This window comes from Peromyscus leucopus, chromosome 7 (assembly GCF_004664715.2).
Source record: "Peromyscus leucopus breed LL Stock chromosome 7, UCI_PerLeu_2.1, whole genome shotgun sequence".
In the NCBI taxonomy this organism is placed as follows: Eukaryota; Metazoa; Chordata; class Mammalia; order Rodentia; family Cricetidae; genus Peromyscus; species Peromyscus leucopus.
The window spans coordinates 17,633,788-17,650,014 of NC_051069.1; the positions used below are offsets into that span (position 1 = coordinate 17,633,788).

A 16,227-nucleotide genomic window follows, 5' to 3' on the forward strand; every position below is an offset into this window, starting at 1 on the left:
AAAGAAACCCTGAACACACATTCACTGAGATCTGCAGTGAATGGAGCCTGGGCTGGGGCACACACAACCAGAAGCTGAGTGATGCACAGCCCCTAGGCTCTGGCATCCTGGCTTTCCAGGGTCCTCAGCAAGGCCTGGACAGGGATGGGTAGATCTGAAAATGTTACCCCTTGCTCCTGACAGATTTGCGTCAGTCTCTCCAGCTGCTCCTCTTGGATGGCCTTGGCCTTCTCGTACTGCTGGGTAACCATCTCCACCTCCAATTTGACTGGCAGGACGTAGGCTGGAAGACAGAAGGAGCCATGTGAAGAGCTGGCCAGCAGCTGGGCTTGGGCTGGGGAGAGGCAAGCCCAGCATTCAGCCAGTAGCAGCTTCAAAGCCCAGACTTAATTTGTGGGGTGGGGGTGGGGCTGGTGCCCAAAGCATCCAGAAAGTACACAGGGACCACAACCTGAACTCAGTTCTTTCTTTTCCATAGTGACAGAGCCCTGGATTTTTGGTGTAACTTCTAAGAAGAATGACTGTAGTCTAGTTTCTGTTGTAGTTAGAGGTGGCCATAAGACAAAGCCTGGCAGAGTTGGGGACCTCAGATCCTGCAGGCATAGGGTATAACTGAAACGCAGCCTTTTTGGTTTCTGGAGATAATCCAACAACAAAGGCTAGTTCTGATGTAGGCAGAAGGTAGACAGACAGACAGACAGACACCAGTTAGTTGGAGGGTCTCCTTTTGCCTGGTTCCTTCTCCCTCTGTCCTTCCTGGCTATGGTGAGGGTTATGGTTAGCACTGGTACAGCCATCTTGGGCCATGAGGTGGCTCTGAGAAGTAGGCTATGTGCAGCGCAGCCACAAAGTAGAAAGTATATTCAGTACACTGAGTAGAGAGCAAGGGCCATGTCACTACCTACAGGTGGCGAGTGACACCGGCCACTCTCTGCAGACTTCCGTAAGAGAGAAGTAAGCTTGTGCTCTGTGTAAGTCAGTGAAATTCTGGGTCTCTGTCACAGGTCATCCTGCTTAGGATGCACAGTGAGATGCCGAGGAGAAAGCCAGGGCTCTGAGTGTGGGGTCCCCATGACTTCTCAGCTAACAGTAGCACCTCAAGCTCTGCCCTTGGGGGAGCTTTGGGCTTAGCAGGATCCACAGGAGTCTCAGAATCAACTCCAGATCTTGACCTCGACCTCTGCACTTTACCCATTAGGGGCTCACACCTTTCAAAGCCCAGCCCTTTCCAGTTTTTCAGAACGTACTATATTCCAGACCTCTCCAACCCCATCCCTGAGAAGAAGGATAGAATGAGCACCTACAGCCTCCCACCTCCAAGCTGTCCCTAACTGCCGTTGCCTGGGCTGTTGCAGAGACCAGTTCATGCCCAGGGTGAGAACAAAAATTAGCAAGTGTGAACAGAGGAGAAGATAGTTCAAAGGGGGCTTTCAGCCTCCACTAGTGACGGGTGTGCGGCCATCGACAGCTAGCAGGATCTAGAGGCACTGTTTCTGCCCTGAGGGGAGCAGATGTTCTCACAGACAGAACCAAGAACAGGACCTGAGCAGGAGGGATGGATCGAACAGCCAAAAAAGCACTGAGGTGGGGTGTGTGTGTGTGTGTGTGTGTGTGTGTGTGTGTCCGTCCGTGTCTTGACCTTCAATCATGGTTCTGAGCACCATTCACACTGTGACCTCTACTCTCCTTTGACTTAGTTTCCCCATCTGTCAAATAAGGAGAGTATGTTGGATGAGCTCTTCAAGCCATCCCAGACTTCCTAAGTTGAGTAGATCTCCCACATTCCAGCTCAATGAAGATGCTGTATTGTAATGACAGACACAGCCAAGCCTGGAAAAGAACCACTGTCCTCCTTTCATAGGTGGGGAGGGTGAGAGGCTGTCCTCTCACAGAAGACCCAGGACGTCCTCCTGCCTGCCTTACACCTGCCAAGCATTACCACTGCAGCCAAAATGCGGGGCTGGAAAGAAACTTAACAGCTGTCACAGTGGTTCTAGACTGTGTTCCGATAGTCCTTTGCGGTGCCTCTCAGGATGAGGAGAGGGCATGCAGGTCCTTGGGAATCACTGGGCAGATCCTGCACCACCTCTTTGCAGAGGAAGTAAACCAGCCTGGTAGCTCTGTGGGCCTCCCTGCAATGTTCTTTGTCTCTGAGGACCACCTTCAGGAGCCCAGGGACTTGGGTCTTCCTGCATTTCCCCAAGATGACACTGGAGGTCGTCCCTGTGTCATTGCCCTCTTTACCATGTCCCAGTTGTATGACACTATTCTCCAGGGTTGAGGTCCAGTCTTATGTGAAGGTTGGCCTTGCAGGAACACAATACATCGTGTTGATGGGTGATACCGTTCTGTATGCTGTGAATATGTGTTGCTCTGATTGGTTGATAAATAAAGCTGTTTGGCCAGTGGTGAGGCAGAATAAGGTTAGGTGGGACATTCTAACTAGAGAGAGAGAAAGGAAGGGAAAAGAGAGAACAGAGGAGACACTGCCAGCTGCCTCCATGAGAAACAAGATGTAAAGGTACTGGTAATCCTCGAATCAAGTGGCAAGGTATAGATTTACAGAAATGGGTTAATTTAAGATGTAAGAACTAATGAGAAGCCTGATCCATTAGGCCAAATCATCTGTAAATAATATAGGCCTCTGTGTGTTTATTTGGGTCCAAGCAGGTGTGGGACCGCAGGGGCTGAAGGAGCCAGGCAGGACCAGGAAAACTTCAGCTATATCATGTATCAGAGCTGCGTGTGGCAGCCCACACCTTTAATCCCAGCACTTAACTGGGAGGCAGAGACAAGTGGATCTCTGTGAGTTCAAGGCCAGCCTGGTCTACATAGCAAGTTCCAGGCCAGCCAAGGTACATAGTGAGACTGTCTCAAAACAAAACAAAAGAAAAGAAAACAAAACAAAACAGAAAACAACCAAACAAACAAAAGACAAAAATCCCCAAATAAATAGTTGCATGGGAATGGGGAGCAGGGCACTCATGTGTAAGTGTGACACATGGCTGTGGGTGGGTTCAGAATATCGTGCTGAAGAGGCAGGCCAGGCTCGGCTTCCTCCATGCTGTGGGTCACACCCTCCACTCCACACCAACTGTACCACTCCGAATCTTCCTTTCTCAAGTGACAGCTACAGCCTCTGCCTCCTCACTGACCCCCGCTCAGGCTACTTACCATCAATGACCCTCTTCACTCGCCAGATTCGGAACATGATGATGAGGCTGATGGCATCCCAGGGGCTTCTGGGTCCATTAGCCACAGTGGATGCCACCATCGGGGCCAAGGACAAGATGATCACAGCCCCATCAAACACCTGAGGAAGAAGAGTACTTTGGTGTTCCTGACCAGGCTGTGTGGCAGGCTGGAGAGCAACCAGGAAGGCCACTACTGAAGGCCATGTTCTCCAGGTAGCTGCCATCTCACTCCCTCTGAGGGGCCCTCTTCCTCCAAGACACGATCAAGCAGTCTTCGTACTTCTCATGACCTCAGCCATCCTCTAGCTCTAAGTTTGGACAACCTGAGGCCTGCATCCCACGTCCTAGACCCTGGGCAGAGACTGAAGTGACTCCCTCACTGACAGGATGGGAGCTGATGGCCATAGGGGCCTCTTTATCTGTGGGTGGCAAGAATTCAGTGTGTCACCTCTCACAAGTGCAGTCTTTAACACTGCAAGAGGACAGAACAAGGAGAGGAGAGGTGTAGTCTACATGATTAAGCCTTGGGCACTGGCTTTCTCTCTGCTTGCCCCAGCCAGGCCTCTTGTGGGCCTCTCTGAGGCCAGGCCCTCTGTGTAGGCTCCCAGGTTTTGCCTCAAAGAGGCTAGAACACAGACATAGAGGAAAAGGAGGAAAATGTAGCTGTCACTGAATACCTACACCTAACCTGGCCTTGGCCTACTGCACAAGTCACTGGCAGCCGCTGGACCTCTGGCACTACATGTAGGGACCTCCCCACACACCCCAGCCCCCATCTCCCTGAAACAGTGTGGACACCCAGGCTAAGAAGAGAGGTCACAGTTTCTCAGAGCCACCACTGGGTAATTCTAGAGTAGATTTATTTGTTATCGGATACATCCCTCAGGCTTTTCAGATGGATTCAACTTTAACCGTGTATGTTTTGTGAATCTCAAGGGAAGTTTCAAAGAAAATCATTTTGGAAAATGTCTGGATTTGCCCCCTCCAAGCCTCCACTTCCTCCTATTCCACCCAAGTGGCACCCCTGTGGTCAGATGCATGCTGGACAGAGCTCCGGATGAGGCAACATTTTGAGCTTCTAGGATCTGGGGATAGAAAATAGTCATACCTCTATTTTGTTTTCGATGTAATCCCAGATCCCCAGCACCACGATCCGTAGAACAGTCTGAGGATGAGAGAGAGAGAGAGAGAGAGAGGCAAAGAGAGAGAGAGACAGAGACAGACAGACAGACAGAGAGGCAGACAGACAGACAGAGACAGAGAGAGAGAGACAGAGACAGAGTCAGACAGACAGACAGAAGACAGAGACAGAGAGACAGAGAGAGAGACAGAGAGATTATTGTTCTCTTAGCAAAGAAGGTTCCAGAGCTCAGATCTGGGGCTCTGTTGTCTCCATGCTCAATAATAACAAGCTAAGGTCTTCACAATCCCCTGTTCAGTCCTCAGTCGACACCCTCCTTATCCTCACTCCAAGAGCCCAGTTCCAGTACAGTGGTGGCCCTGTCCTTTGTGGTCCCCTCTGTCCTCAGTCCTTAGGCTCAGCTCTCCACCTATCTGTGTGCTATCCCCTGGGTATCCCTTATACCAGACTCATGCAAAGCCCTTCAGCACTCAAAGCACATACAGGATACACTCCAAACCCCTCAGAATGGATGGTACCCAAGACCCTGCCTCCCTCTTCACCATCATCTCTTGCCACTCCCGTCATGACAAAACCACTCACAAATTTGCAGACTCTCTCCTATTACCTGTCACTGTGTCATGGCAAAGGGTGAGAGCTGATTCTCTCCAGATCTCTCTGTCCTGCACTAAGTCTTCAGCATGGCCACATAACTAAAGATGACATCTCTCAGCTTTCCTCGTGCTTGGGAGGGGCCATGTGACTAAGTTCTAGCCAATGTCTGATGAGGAGAAGCACCATGTATAATTTGGGGGCTGTGTCCTTGAATAGACCTAGCTCTGCTCACTTTTCCTTCCTCTTTCTTCTAGAATGTGGGCGTGTAGGCATGGTGGTGCCTTCTTCAGTGAAGAGGGGATAGGGAGAGAGGTGGAAGCCTGCTGGGTCCTCACCAGCTCCAAGCCCACATATCTGTCTCAACTCCTTACTCAACAAAACCCGTTCCTCCAGCCTCAACTACAGGAGTAGGAAGAGTTCTGGATGGGAGTGGGAGTGTTCCAAGATCTCTTAAAGTCACACACAATAATGGCTGACTGTGTCTTTGAGAAATCTCTTCTTTGGGCATCACTTTTCCCTTATGCTGCAGAAGTGGGTTAGATGACCGTTTCAGACATTGATGAGAATAACACCTGCCATCTAGGCTCTGCCACTGAGAGCCAGATGCTGCGCCAGCCCCCTCCCATGTCAGTCTCGGGAGATTGGAGAAGCTGCCCAAGGTCCTAAGCAACTGAGGGAGGCTGCTATTTGGAGCGGAGGTTTCTTTGTCTACAGGGCGTACTCAAGCTGAGTAGAAATACCACATGCTTTCCCGGCTTCTTTTCTTGCTGCCTGTTCCCCCACACACTGCCTGACTTGAAACTTGGGACTTTCCTCTTTTGAATGTTACATCCATCTTCAACTTCTGGGGCTTCCCTGGCAAAAAGGCCCAAGCTGGGAGGAAGGAAATGACCTAAGCTGAATATGATCAATGGGATGGCTGCTGTTGCCACTGTTACTCATTTTTAAGGACCGACCGCTGTGAAACCTGGCACACGGAGTTGACCTTTTCAGTGCACACCTGCAAAATTAAATATGCATACGTGTGGCAATCACCACCAGACCCTTAACACAACAGTCAGCGGAGATCTGCACCATTCCACAATAATGCCATGCTCCCAGGCCCCTGACCACCTCCAATCCATCTTCTGCGTCTATGATTCCACTCCTCAGGAGCCTCACTCGGGAAAAGCTGTTACACTTTTTCAAAAGCAAAGCTGGGGACGTGGTGGTGCGTGCCTCTAATGCCAGCTTTTGGAAAGTTGAGGCAGGTGGATCTCTGAATTTGAGGCCAGCTTTCTCTACATAGCAAGCTACAGGCCAACCAGGGCTACATAATGAGACCCTGGATCAAAATCACATAAGGCTGGTCTTAGATGAGAAGTCTATAGAATGTAGGTTAAGGATGTGGGGAAGGGTGTGGCCAGGCATGAGTGAGAGGCAGGGAAGGAGAGGGCAGCAGACAGCCCATGGGGCCCAGGTATCCCAGGAAGGAGGTGGGTGTGGGCATCTAGCTTTGCTGACCACTGTGGTGTCAGGGAAGCAGGAGGAGCAGTTTGTGTATGACCCCCTGCCTGACCTCTTTGGTGGTCCCTTTGTGCACCTGACCTCCAGCTCTGGGAGACTTGCTTTCCTAGGCCAGCAGACACGGTGCCAAAGACATCTGTGAGAAGAAGAGCTCAGGGCACGCTTTGGCAAGCAATGGCCTCGACTCAGCTGCTTCCAGTTGGGGTCAAAGCCAGAGTGAAAATCCAGCTCCACAACATCCCACCTGCTGGCTCAGACCCCACAGCATCCTTCCCTCTGCAAATATCTGTGCTGAAAACTAGTGTACATGGACCAAAGGACCTGCCCCATCACCCCCAAAACCTAGTACATCCTTCATCCTACATCTCTGAAGATATGCTTCTCAACATGCAGGGACCCTGCCCCAGCAACATGGTGTGTGTGTGTGTGTGTGTGTGTGTGTGTGTGTGTGTGTGTGTATGTATGTATGTTTAAAACACCAGATTCCTAGGTTCCCAGGAAGACCCAGGACACTAGACTCTGTGTTCGAGGGCCAGACTATGCTTTATCAACAGGGCTGAGGCAAAGCTCCAGTGCAGAGCTCTGGGAGAAGGCACACTTTCCAGCCTAGAATGCTTCTTGCCCACGGCAGCTCAGATCAGCAAGGCAGGGAAGAATCTTGCCACACCTCAAAGAGGATCCATTTGGTATTTATTATAAACCAAGCTCCTGCTCCATAGGATGGGTGCAGGCACTGGGGTTCAGGGGGCAGGTAAATTTTCCGGTGCCTAGGCCTGCCTCCTGCCTCACCTTTTCTCCATCAAGCCTGGCTCATGAATCCAGAGGGAGGAAATGCTGCTTTGTGTGGGGGCAGAAAGGGAGGGGTGGAGACCTCAGCTTTGCATCTGGTCCAATGGCAGAAGGCCTCTTGCCCCCGTTTGTGGCTTGAGGCCCTCCCCTTGGGAACAGTTTGAAGATCATAGTGGATAGAGGAAGACATACCTGCTAGAATTACATCAGCTTTGGGCAGTTTTAAGAGGTGCTCCTCCTGGCTCAATGCTTCCTGAGCAGAGTTGGGCAACACCCCAGTCCCCAGGCCATGGCCTTCCTCAGCCTGGTGGGGTTGGAAGTGAGTGGTCCCTGGGTCCCTGAGCTGGAGATGATCCTGGGGGCGGGGAGCAGATCTTGGACAAATTGTCCTTGGGGTTAAATGAGAGCAGTGAGAGGAAGCCCTGAATCAGGGTCCAACTACACAGCGATTAAAAGGAATGTGGGTGTGGTGGCTGTCACCTTGACCACGGCTGGAATGAACTAAACCCAAGCAGCTGAGCACACCTGTGAGGGATTTCTCTTTATTGGGTCATTTGAGGTGGGAAGACCCACCCTAAATCTGGGCCACACCTTCTGGTGGCAACCCATATAAAAGGGCATGGAAGAAGGATGCTTTTGCTTTTTGCCTGCTTGCCCTTGCTCTCACTGGCAAGTTCATCTGTCCTGATGCTGCCATTCCTTCCTTCTATTAGAGTCTACTTCTTTAGGATTCCAACATGTACTGAAGACTGTCTGAGACATCCAGCCTTGGGAACTGAACAACTATTGGATTCTTGGACTTTCCATTGGGGACAGCCATTGTTGGATTAGCCAGACCACAACCTGTAAGCAACTCTAATAAATCCTCTCTCCCCTCTCTCTCCTTTCCCTGCTCCACTCTCCCCTCCCCACGTGTGTGTGTGTGTGTGTGTGTGTGTGTGTGTGTGTGTGTGTGTGTTCACCCTATCCATATTGCTCTTCTAGAGAACTCTGACTAATACAGTGGAAGACCCTGCAGAAGAAGAAACTTAATCAGTCTTGAGCTTTCTTAAAGTAGAGTTCTAGGGCTGGAGAAATAACTTCATGATTAAGTGCACGTACTGTCCTTCCAGAGGAACTGAGTTAGGTCCTCAGCACCCACACTGGGCAGCTCACAACTACCTGTTGATTGGATATTGGCTGCCCTCTTCTGGCCTCCATGGGCACTACACTCAGGTGCACAAACCCAAACTCAGAGACATACACATAAAGAGCCAGGCGGATCTTTGTGAGTTCGAGGCCAGCCTGGTCTGCAGAGCGAGATCCAGGAAAGGTGCAAAGCTACACAGAGAAATTCTGTCTCTAAAAACAAAACAACAAAAAAAAATCACTCCCTGTAGCTTATTCCATCCAGATCCCTAGAGATAGGGCTGGTGACCTGAGAGACTGCCTTCTCCCAGGGTCCAAAGGGTGCATCCAACCAGACATAGCAGCTGATATGATCCAACCAGACATAGCAGCTGATACCTGCAGCAGCCCTGAGCCCTCAGGCAACTTGACCTCATTGTCTCTCCTCATACTGGTGCATGATTCCTGGCTATTTTAAAGGGGTGTGTTCAAGGCCTACAGGGGAAAGCAAGGGGCAGCAGGCATGTGATTGTGTGTCTGCCAATTACAGTGCATGGAGCAGTGTCCCAGACCTTGCTGAGCAGAGAACGAGCAAGGCTTTAGAGTTCCAGAACTTCCTGTCAGTATAGAAACATTTTCAAGTCTAAAAATTAAAATAAATGATCCCTTATGGACCACACGTGTCCACGGAGCCGCTGACTCAACAAAGGCATCTCTAGTGAACCTGGTGCAACTTGTCTCCAGGCCCTGATGCCTAAGTAAAACGGTCCCCGGGGTTACCAAACGAGCCCCCGATGCCAAAGTAAGATGGTCCCGGGGTTACCAACGAGCCCCTGATGCCAAAGTTAATCGGTCCCGGGGTTACCAAGGAGCCCCTGATGCCAAAGCCCCAGAGTGTCTTGTTTGGCTCAGGTTTACAGGCAGTTTGTGGCACTAGCAATTGCCCTGCTGGAAAAGCACTGTTTCTAGGGCAACCCCCTTCTTCCCTTCCCACCCCCGCACCCCCGGACTTTCCTTCCATCTCCCTGGCTACATTTGAAGGTTTCTACATCCTCTGCCCACACCAAAATCGTCTCCCTGGGCTGTTGCCCCTCTGTAGTTCCCTGCACCCTTGCCTTTACCCACCTCCTGTTCCCTGAAGCCCCAAACTCTATGTCTGCAGCCTAGATGTCTCTCCTGATTACCTGTCCCAGAACAGCAAAGGGACATCGCTGTCCCCTCACTGACTGAGCCAGACCCTCGGAGACCTCTGCTTCCTACCCCTGTGCCCATACCCTTCCTGCCCGCCCTCTCTCCATCCATCCCCTGTTCCTTTAACTCTCCCTTCTGACGACTGCCTTTCTGGCTCAGAGTCCTAGTCCCTCTCAGCTGAATCACGCTCCTAAGTGCTCTGGAAATTGCTGTCCTGACAGCCTCCAACCCTGACCATGTCCCCAGAGCTTCATCATGACCCCTTTGCCTAGAGCCTCAGCAGCTCCCACTTGCTCTAAGGGGTATGGATCTCTCCAAGCCTGGACCCTCACCCTCGCCTGCTCTTCAGACACCAGTTCTAGCTAAAATCCCTGACTTAAATGTGTCATCTCGTATCATAAAGGCTGATGTTTCACATGTGTACATCTGGGCTCTGTGAACGGAATAAACGGAACAGCAGGAATCATCCAGCTCCTGATAGCCTGACAAATATTCATTAAATCAGTAATTTCAGATAAAGAAGTTTCCTAGTGAATCATAAAATATTCCTCAACTCGGCAGGGAGAGGGGCCTGGACCTGCCTCCACTGAATGTATCAGGCTCTGCTGACTCCCCATGGGACGCTTTACCTTCTTGTAGGAGGGAATGGGGAGTGGGTGGGTGAGGGAAAGCTGGAGGGGTGGGAGGAGGAAAGAGGGGAGATCTGTGATTGGTATGTAAAATGAATAAAAAACATTTAATAAAAATATGCTTTCCTAAAAAAAAAAAATTCCTCAACTCAGATCTGTTTTTTCTTTTTTTTTATAATTTATTTTTATTTTACTTTCATGAATGATTTGCCTGCATGTATGTCTGTGTGAGGGTGTCAGAAGCCCTAGAACTGGAGTTACAGACAGTTGTGAGCTGCCATGTGGGTGCTGGGAATTGAACCTGGGTCCTCTGGAAGAGCAGCCAGTGCTCTTAACTGCTGAGTCATTTTTCCAGCTCCAGACTCTGTTTTCTATTTTAGTGTTCCTGGTGTTGATCTCCTTATGAGGCATACCTTTATTTTGCTTTCAAATGCTTTGGGATATTAAAAACCACTCAAGGAAACAGCCGTGGATCCAGTTCCTCTGTAAGTCAGCACGCCGAAAGGATGGCATAGTTGGAACACTGGTTATTAGCTGGCTGTCATGGCATGAGTTGCTGGATGCTCCTGGACAGATACCAACACTGCACTGTTCTCAGAGAAGAGGACATCAAAACTTGGTTTTTCCTTTTGAAATAAAGATGATGAGAAGGATAGGGGGACTGGTGGCGGTGGCGCACGCCTTTAATCCCAGCACTTGGGAGGCAGAGGCAGGTGGATCCCTGTGAGTTCGAGGCCAGCCTGGTCTATGGAGTGAGTTCCAGGACAGCCAGGGCTATACAAAGAAACCCTGTTTCAACACAGCCCTCCTCAAAAAGAAAAAAAGAACACACAATAGGGAATAGCTTAGTAAAATGCTTGCCATACAATCATGAGAACCTGAGTTCAGTTCTCAGAAGCCAGGCACAACCATAGCATTTGTAAGCTCAGTGCTGGCGAGGGGGAGCCAAGCAGACTCTGGGGTTCCCTGTGCAGCCAGGCTAGGTGGTAACAGTCAGGGAGAGGCCCTGTCTTAAGAAAGCAAGGCAGACAGCTTATAAAGAAAGACTGTCATGAGGTTGTCCTCTAGCACCTCTGTGGGCACACCAATGTGTACACACACACCTATGCACTTGCACACACGTGTATGTGCATACACATGCATACATGTGCAAAAAGATAACATTTCTCAAAGAATAAAGAGGTTTCTAAGATGTCAATAAAATAGAGTAAGTGTGTTGATACACATCATTTAGATGAGTACATAAAACCAGGCAAGCATGCTCCGTGTTAGCCAGGCCATTTCTATTTGGCTTTTATACTTAGAATACACTGAGACATGTTTGAACTTACTTAATTCACCTAAAAAATTGCCCGGCAAGGCAATGGAGTCCAAACAACTTCTGTCTCTCCAGGAATCATCCCACAGCAGCAAAGAAAATACAGGGGAATGTCCGCTCTCGCAGCTACAGCTACAAGGCTTCTTCCCTTTGTGAGAAGGGAGCCGATGCAGAAATAGTAAGTGATTCGTCAGTGTGACAGAAGGCAAAACCCAGTGCGGGAAGGGAGGGAAGCCGTGGGGATACTGGCCAGCTCAGCCGTCTGGAGTGCACGGGCAAGGTCAGGGGCGGGGGCTGGTTTTCAAGATTGCAAAGAACAGTTGTTCAGTAGGTCCCTCTCGTGAGCCAACCAGGACATGGGTTCATGTCTCCTGTGGGGAACCCACACCAAGGCAGGAGGGAGAAGGGCCACTGGACATGGATGAAGTTAACAGTGGTTATCTGTGGTTGGTGACGCTATAAAGAGAGGCTTGTTTGCTTACTTGGGCATGCTGATTTTTTTTTTATCTGATACATAGGTAAAATCATTCTTATAAACAGTAAACCAATTCTTTTCTACATCAGGCTGCTCAGATGAAGTCTCTGAGATGGCCTGGGTATAAAGGAGGCACAAGCAGTTATCAAGGCTGTCTGCTCCATGGCTTCCCAGCCCCTTCTCAACCTAACCCTGATGGTTGAATGTCAGGCCCCGTTTGCTTCCAAGGCCAGGTCAGCAAGGGTGCTCTCCTAGGAGAATGCTGTGTAGTTAGAACATTCCAGATCTGGGTTTGTTTCTAGCCTCAGAGATGGAAGGGGACATCCACTGTTGTATCCACAGCCCAAGCATAGCACTGTTGTGATTCCTGGTCCAGAAACCTGGTAGGTGGCCATCTACATGGTCTCACAGACTTCTGCTGATTGTGAGCTAGGCAGTGAACAGCAAACAGAACCTTCCAGCTTGCTTAGAACAATTATCTTTACATTTGACCTGCCAGTTCCACAAGGTCATTGTCAAGGTCATGGCAAATCCAAAAGTGGAAAGGAGGTTTTGAGGAGTAATGTTTCAGGAACAAGTTTAATTGATTCACTCCTTTTAGTGATCAAGGCCACAAGCCCAGCCCTCTGCCAGGAGATAAAGGGAGGCAGCAGAACAGAATTAAGTCTTCCATTCCCTGTCTCTGTGCCCAAGAGATGAGATAACCCAGTGCAGGGCATAGCATGAAGTGGGAGGCAGGATGGAACTTTTCTAGAAATCTCTAGAATCAAGCCCTTGGGAGCCTGCAGCTCAGGACCTGAGAGCTGTTCACGGCATCTCCAATGATGCAGCTGGCTGAACCCTCCAGTTGGACGTGGTGTCCGCTCTGCATGGGCATGTCAGCAGAAGTGAATGATGGCTCCCATGGCTAGAGGGGGCAGGTCTAGAGCCTGGTTCCCTCACACCACTGTGGATGGAACACAGAGGGGGTAAGAGAAGACAGTCTCTCCCCTAGAGTCTGCAGCGGGCTCACCTCGGGTCAGGTCAGGAAGGGCCATTTTGGGCCAATTTCCCGATGTTGGTGCTCATGAAACAATACTCAGAGAGGGGCAGCGACTTGTCTAAGATCACACAGCATCTTAGTGGGTGAACTTACTCCCTCCAACAGACACAGAGAGCAAGCAAACTCACCCTTCATCCTTCGGAGAAAAGAGCACAGTACCACACACTCCTCATTTCCTATCTGACGACTGAGTGCCAAGGAGCCTCCTGAGACAAAGCGTAGGCAGAAGAGGGATCCCTTGAGGACCCCAAATCACCATCTGGCTGCTGACGTAGAGAGAGAGGTGTGTGGTCCAGTTTGGTTTGGCAATGGACTTCCCATGACAGATGGCCAGGCCTGGGCTCCCTCCCGAGTCAGTGCTGCCCTGGGACAGCTCTGTGAAGCCTCGGGCAGAAGGGGGCTCCTAAGGTTGACATCCAAAGACACCTGGCTGGGACTGGTAAAACGGCTTAGCAGCCGAAGGCCCTTTCCACATGCCTGACCTCAGTTCGTGCCCTGAGACCCACATGTCGGGGAGAACTGACCCAGAGGCTCACACACCCTCTCCCTCCTCCCCGGAATGACCACGTAAATTTTATAAAGGAGACCCTTGGCTCAGGGGATGACTGATGTGCTCCACCCACATGATGGACTATTACTCGGACATAAAAAGGAATGGAGTCCTGACTCACGCTGCAGCATGGACGGACCGATCCTGAACACATGCTCAGTGACAGAAGCCAGACACAGACGGCCACGCCGTGCGTGATCTCGGTTACAGGAAGCATGAGGAATACTAACATTCATGGAGACAAACAGTAGATTTGGGTTGGCAAGAGCTATGTAAAGGGCATGCGGGAGTGACTGCTGATGGGTGCGGGGTCTCGTTTGGGGGTCAAGTTGCTTTGGAGCTAGCTGGAGGTACCAGTTGCGTATTGTGTATGTACTAAATGCCACCCCTCAGCACCCAGGTAAAAGCCTAGTGTGGTATCTTTCTCATAGGACTGGGGACTCCTGGGGTTCTACTAGCCAGCCCAGACTAGTTGAATTGGTGAGTTCCAAGTTCAGTAGGTGACCCTGGTTTTTGTTTTGTTTTTTAAATATGGTTGAGAGAGATTGAAAAAGGAATCCAGCAGAGACCTCTTTGGCCTCCATATTCACATGTACACATGTGCACATATGCTCACATACACAAGTACCACACACACACACACACACACACACACACACACACATACACACACACACACACACACACACACACACGTGCGTGCACACACACACACACATACACACACACACACACTGCACACACACACACACACACACACACACACACACGTGCGTGCACACACACACACACATACACACACACACTGCACACACACACACACACACACGTGCGTGCGCACACACACACACACACACGTGCGTGTGCACACACACACACACACACACACACACACGGGGGGGGGCACAGCGAGGAAAGGAGTTAGCAGCTGCCGCCACCACTGCAGCCGTCACCCCGAAGCCCGTCTACACACCCGCTGTGTCTCTTCTTCCTGGGCAGGATCTCAGGAGGCCCCGAGAGCTTTGGCAACCTCAGGAAGAGGAGCAGTGGACTCTCTGCTTCTAAGTGACCAGCTGGGCCCGGTCTCAGCCAAGGGCACGCTGTGCTTAGGAAACCCCATTTGCACAATTCTCATTTTGATTCCCAAGACTCCGCTTGTTCTTGGTGCACAAGGTCACGTGGGAACACGGTGACCCTGCATGACCAGGCACCACAGGGCCCCGGAAGCTGCGTGGGCACACTCTCCCCTTAGGCTCCTGCGGGGACTGTCCCCTAGTCTGCCTGAGGGCACCTACTCCTGCTATTTTAGAAGGTCCCAACTCACTGTTCAGCAGTGTGGCCCATTTCAACAGATGTCCTTGAACTGACCCCATGGCAGACTCTCATGTAGCTCTATCTTCTGAGGCCTGCCCAGGACAAAGTGCCCCATCTTCCTGGGGCGTTGAAGATAGGGCAGTGGACGGCTCGCCCACCAGAGGCCTGTGTCTGACTTATCCTCGTGAACTCTGGACAGTTTTCTCCACCTCTCCAGGTCTCAGTTTTCCAACCTGTAACGTGGCCTGTCACCTTCCCTAAGGCCCGGTTGAAACCAGGGTGGAGCAACGCTCAGAAACAGGCCAAGGGCCCTGGGGCGGCCGCAGCCCTCGGCAGCCCACCTGTGTGGAACGGGCCTGAGTAAGGTAGTCCTCTCGCTGGCCAGAGAAGGTAAGCCATGACTTCTCAAGAGACCCCTGGCTCTCAGCTCACCCCTGAGTCTGTTCCAGAGAAAGAAGGGGCCAGAACTAGAGGAGGACACTGCCATTCCTCCCAGATGAGAAGAGAGGGCTAGCTACCCCCGATTTGTGCTCAGAGGCCTTGCTTGGTTAGACCCTTTTTCTCTGCCTGGCCTTGGCCCTGATCTTTCCCCCAGATTCCTGATTTCTTCTCAACCTGCCAATGCCAGGCCCCTAGAAGGCAGTGACAAGAAAGACAGGTTAGATGCCCAGAGAGCTAGGTCCAGTCATCCAGTCACAACCGTCATATATATATATATATTGTGTGCGCACGCGCGTGCTTGTGTGTGTTTTGAGACAAGGTCTCGTGGATCCCTGGCTGTTCCTTGAACTTTCTCTGTAGCAGGAGATTACTCTGACCTTCAGTTCATTCTGCCTCTGCCTCCCGAGTGCTGGGATGACAGGCACTCACTACCACACCTGGCTTATGGAGTGCTGGAATTCAATCTCAGGATTCTGCATGCTAGGTCAGCTCTGTACCAACTAAGCTACATCCTGGCCCTATGTAGTGTTTTAAAAGGCCCACACTAGCATTCTGACAGGCAAATACACAGGCCTGATACACTTCGGAGGGATCCTGGGCTCTCTGGATCTTTCTGTTAGAGGTACCCCAGTCGTTCATTGCAAGGGCACAAATGACCCGTATTCACCAATGCTATGCTGTGGGGACATCTGAGAGCTTGCTGGCACCAAGGTTTTGATGCTTGGTTTTCATGCTCTGTGAGTCTATAGAAGCCCACCTTGGTTAGCCAGGATGCCTCAGCAGATCACTGTACACTGTACACAGCCTCATTCATGCTGGGCAGACTATATGGGGAGAGTTTTCTCCTCTGTGCTTATAGCCTAGCTCCATTCTACCCTCCCCACCTATGACAAGGTCCAAGGCCAGGGACTAGCCCCTCTCCTCATCCCCACAGGC

At 50.9% G+C, this 16,227-nt stretch overlaps 1 protein-coding gene across 4 annotated transcripts in view; it reads right to left on the reverse strand.

Annotated features, from left to right (window-relative positions):
- Window positions 1–16,227, reverse strand: part of Tmem266 (transmembrane protein 266) — a 115,881-nt gene that overhangs the window by 19,097 nt on the left and 80,557 nt on the right. For all 4 annotated transcript variants that reach the window (XM_028865009.2, XM_028865012.2, XM_037207487.1 and 1 more), the window contains 3 exons: window positions 4,303–4,359; window positions 3,175–3,313; window positions 168–283 (listed from right to left, as the gene is read on the reverse strand). In XM_028865009.2, the coding sequence (XP_028720842.1) occupies window positions 168–283; window positions 3,175–3,313; window positions 4,303–4,359 (312 nt within the window). The remainder of the gene's footprint in view (window positions 1–167; window positions 284–3,174; window positions 3,314–4,302; window positions 4,360–16,227) is intronic.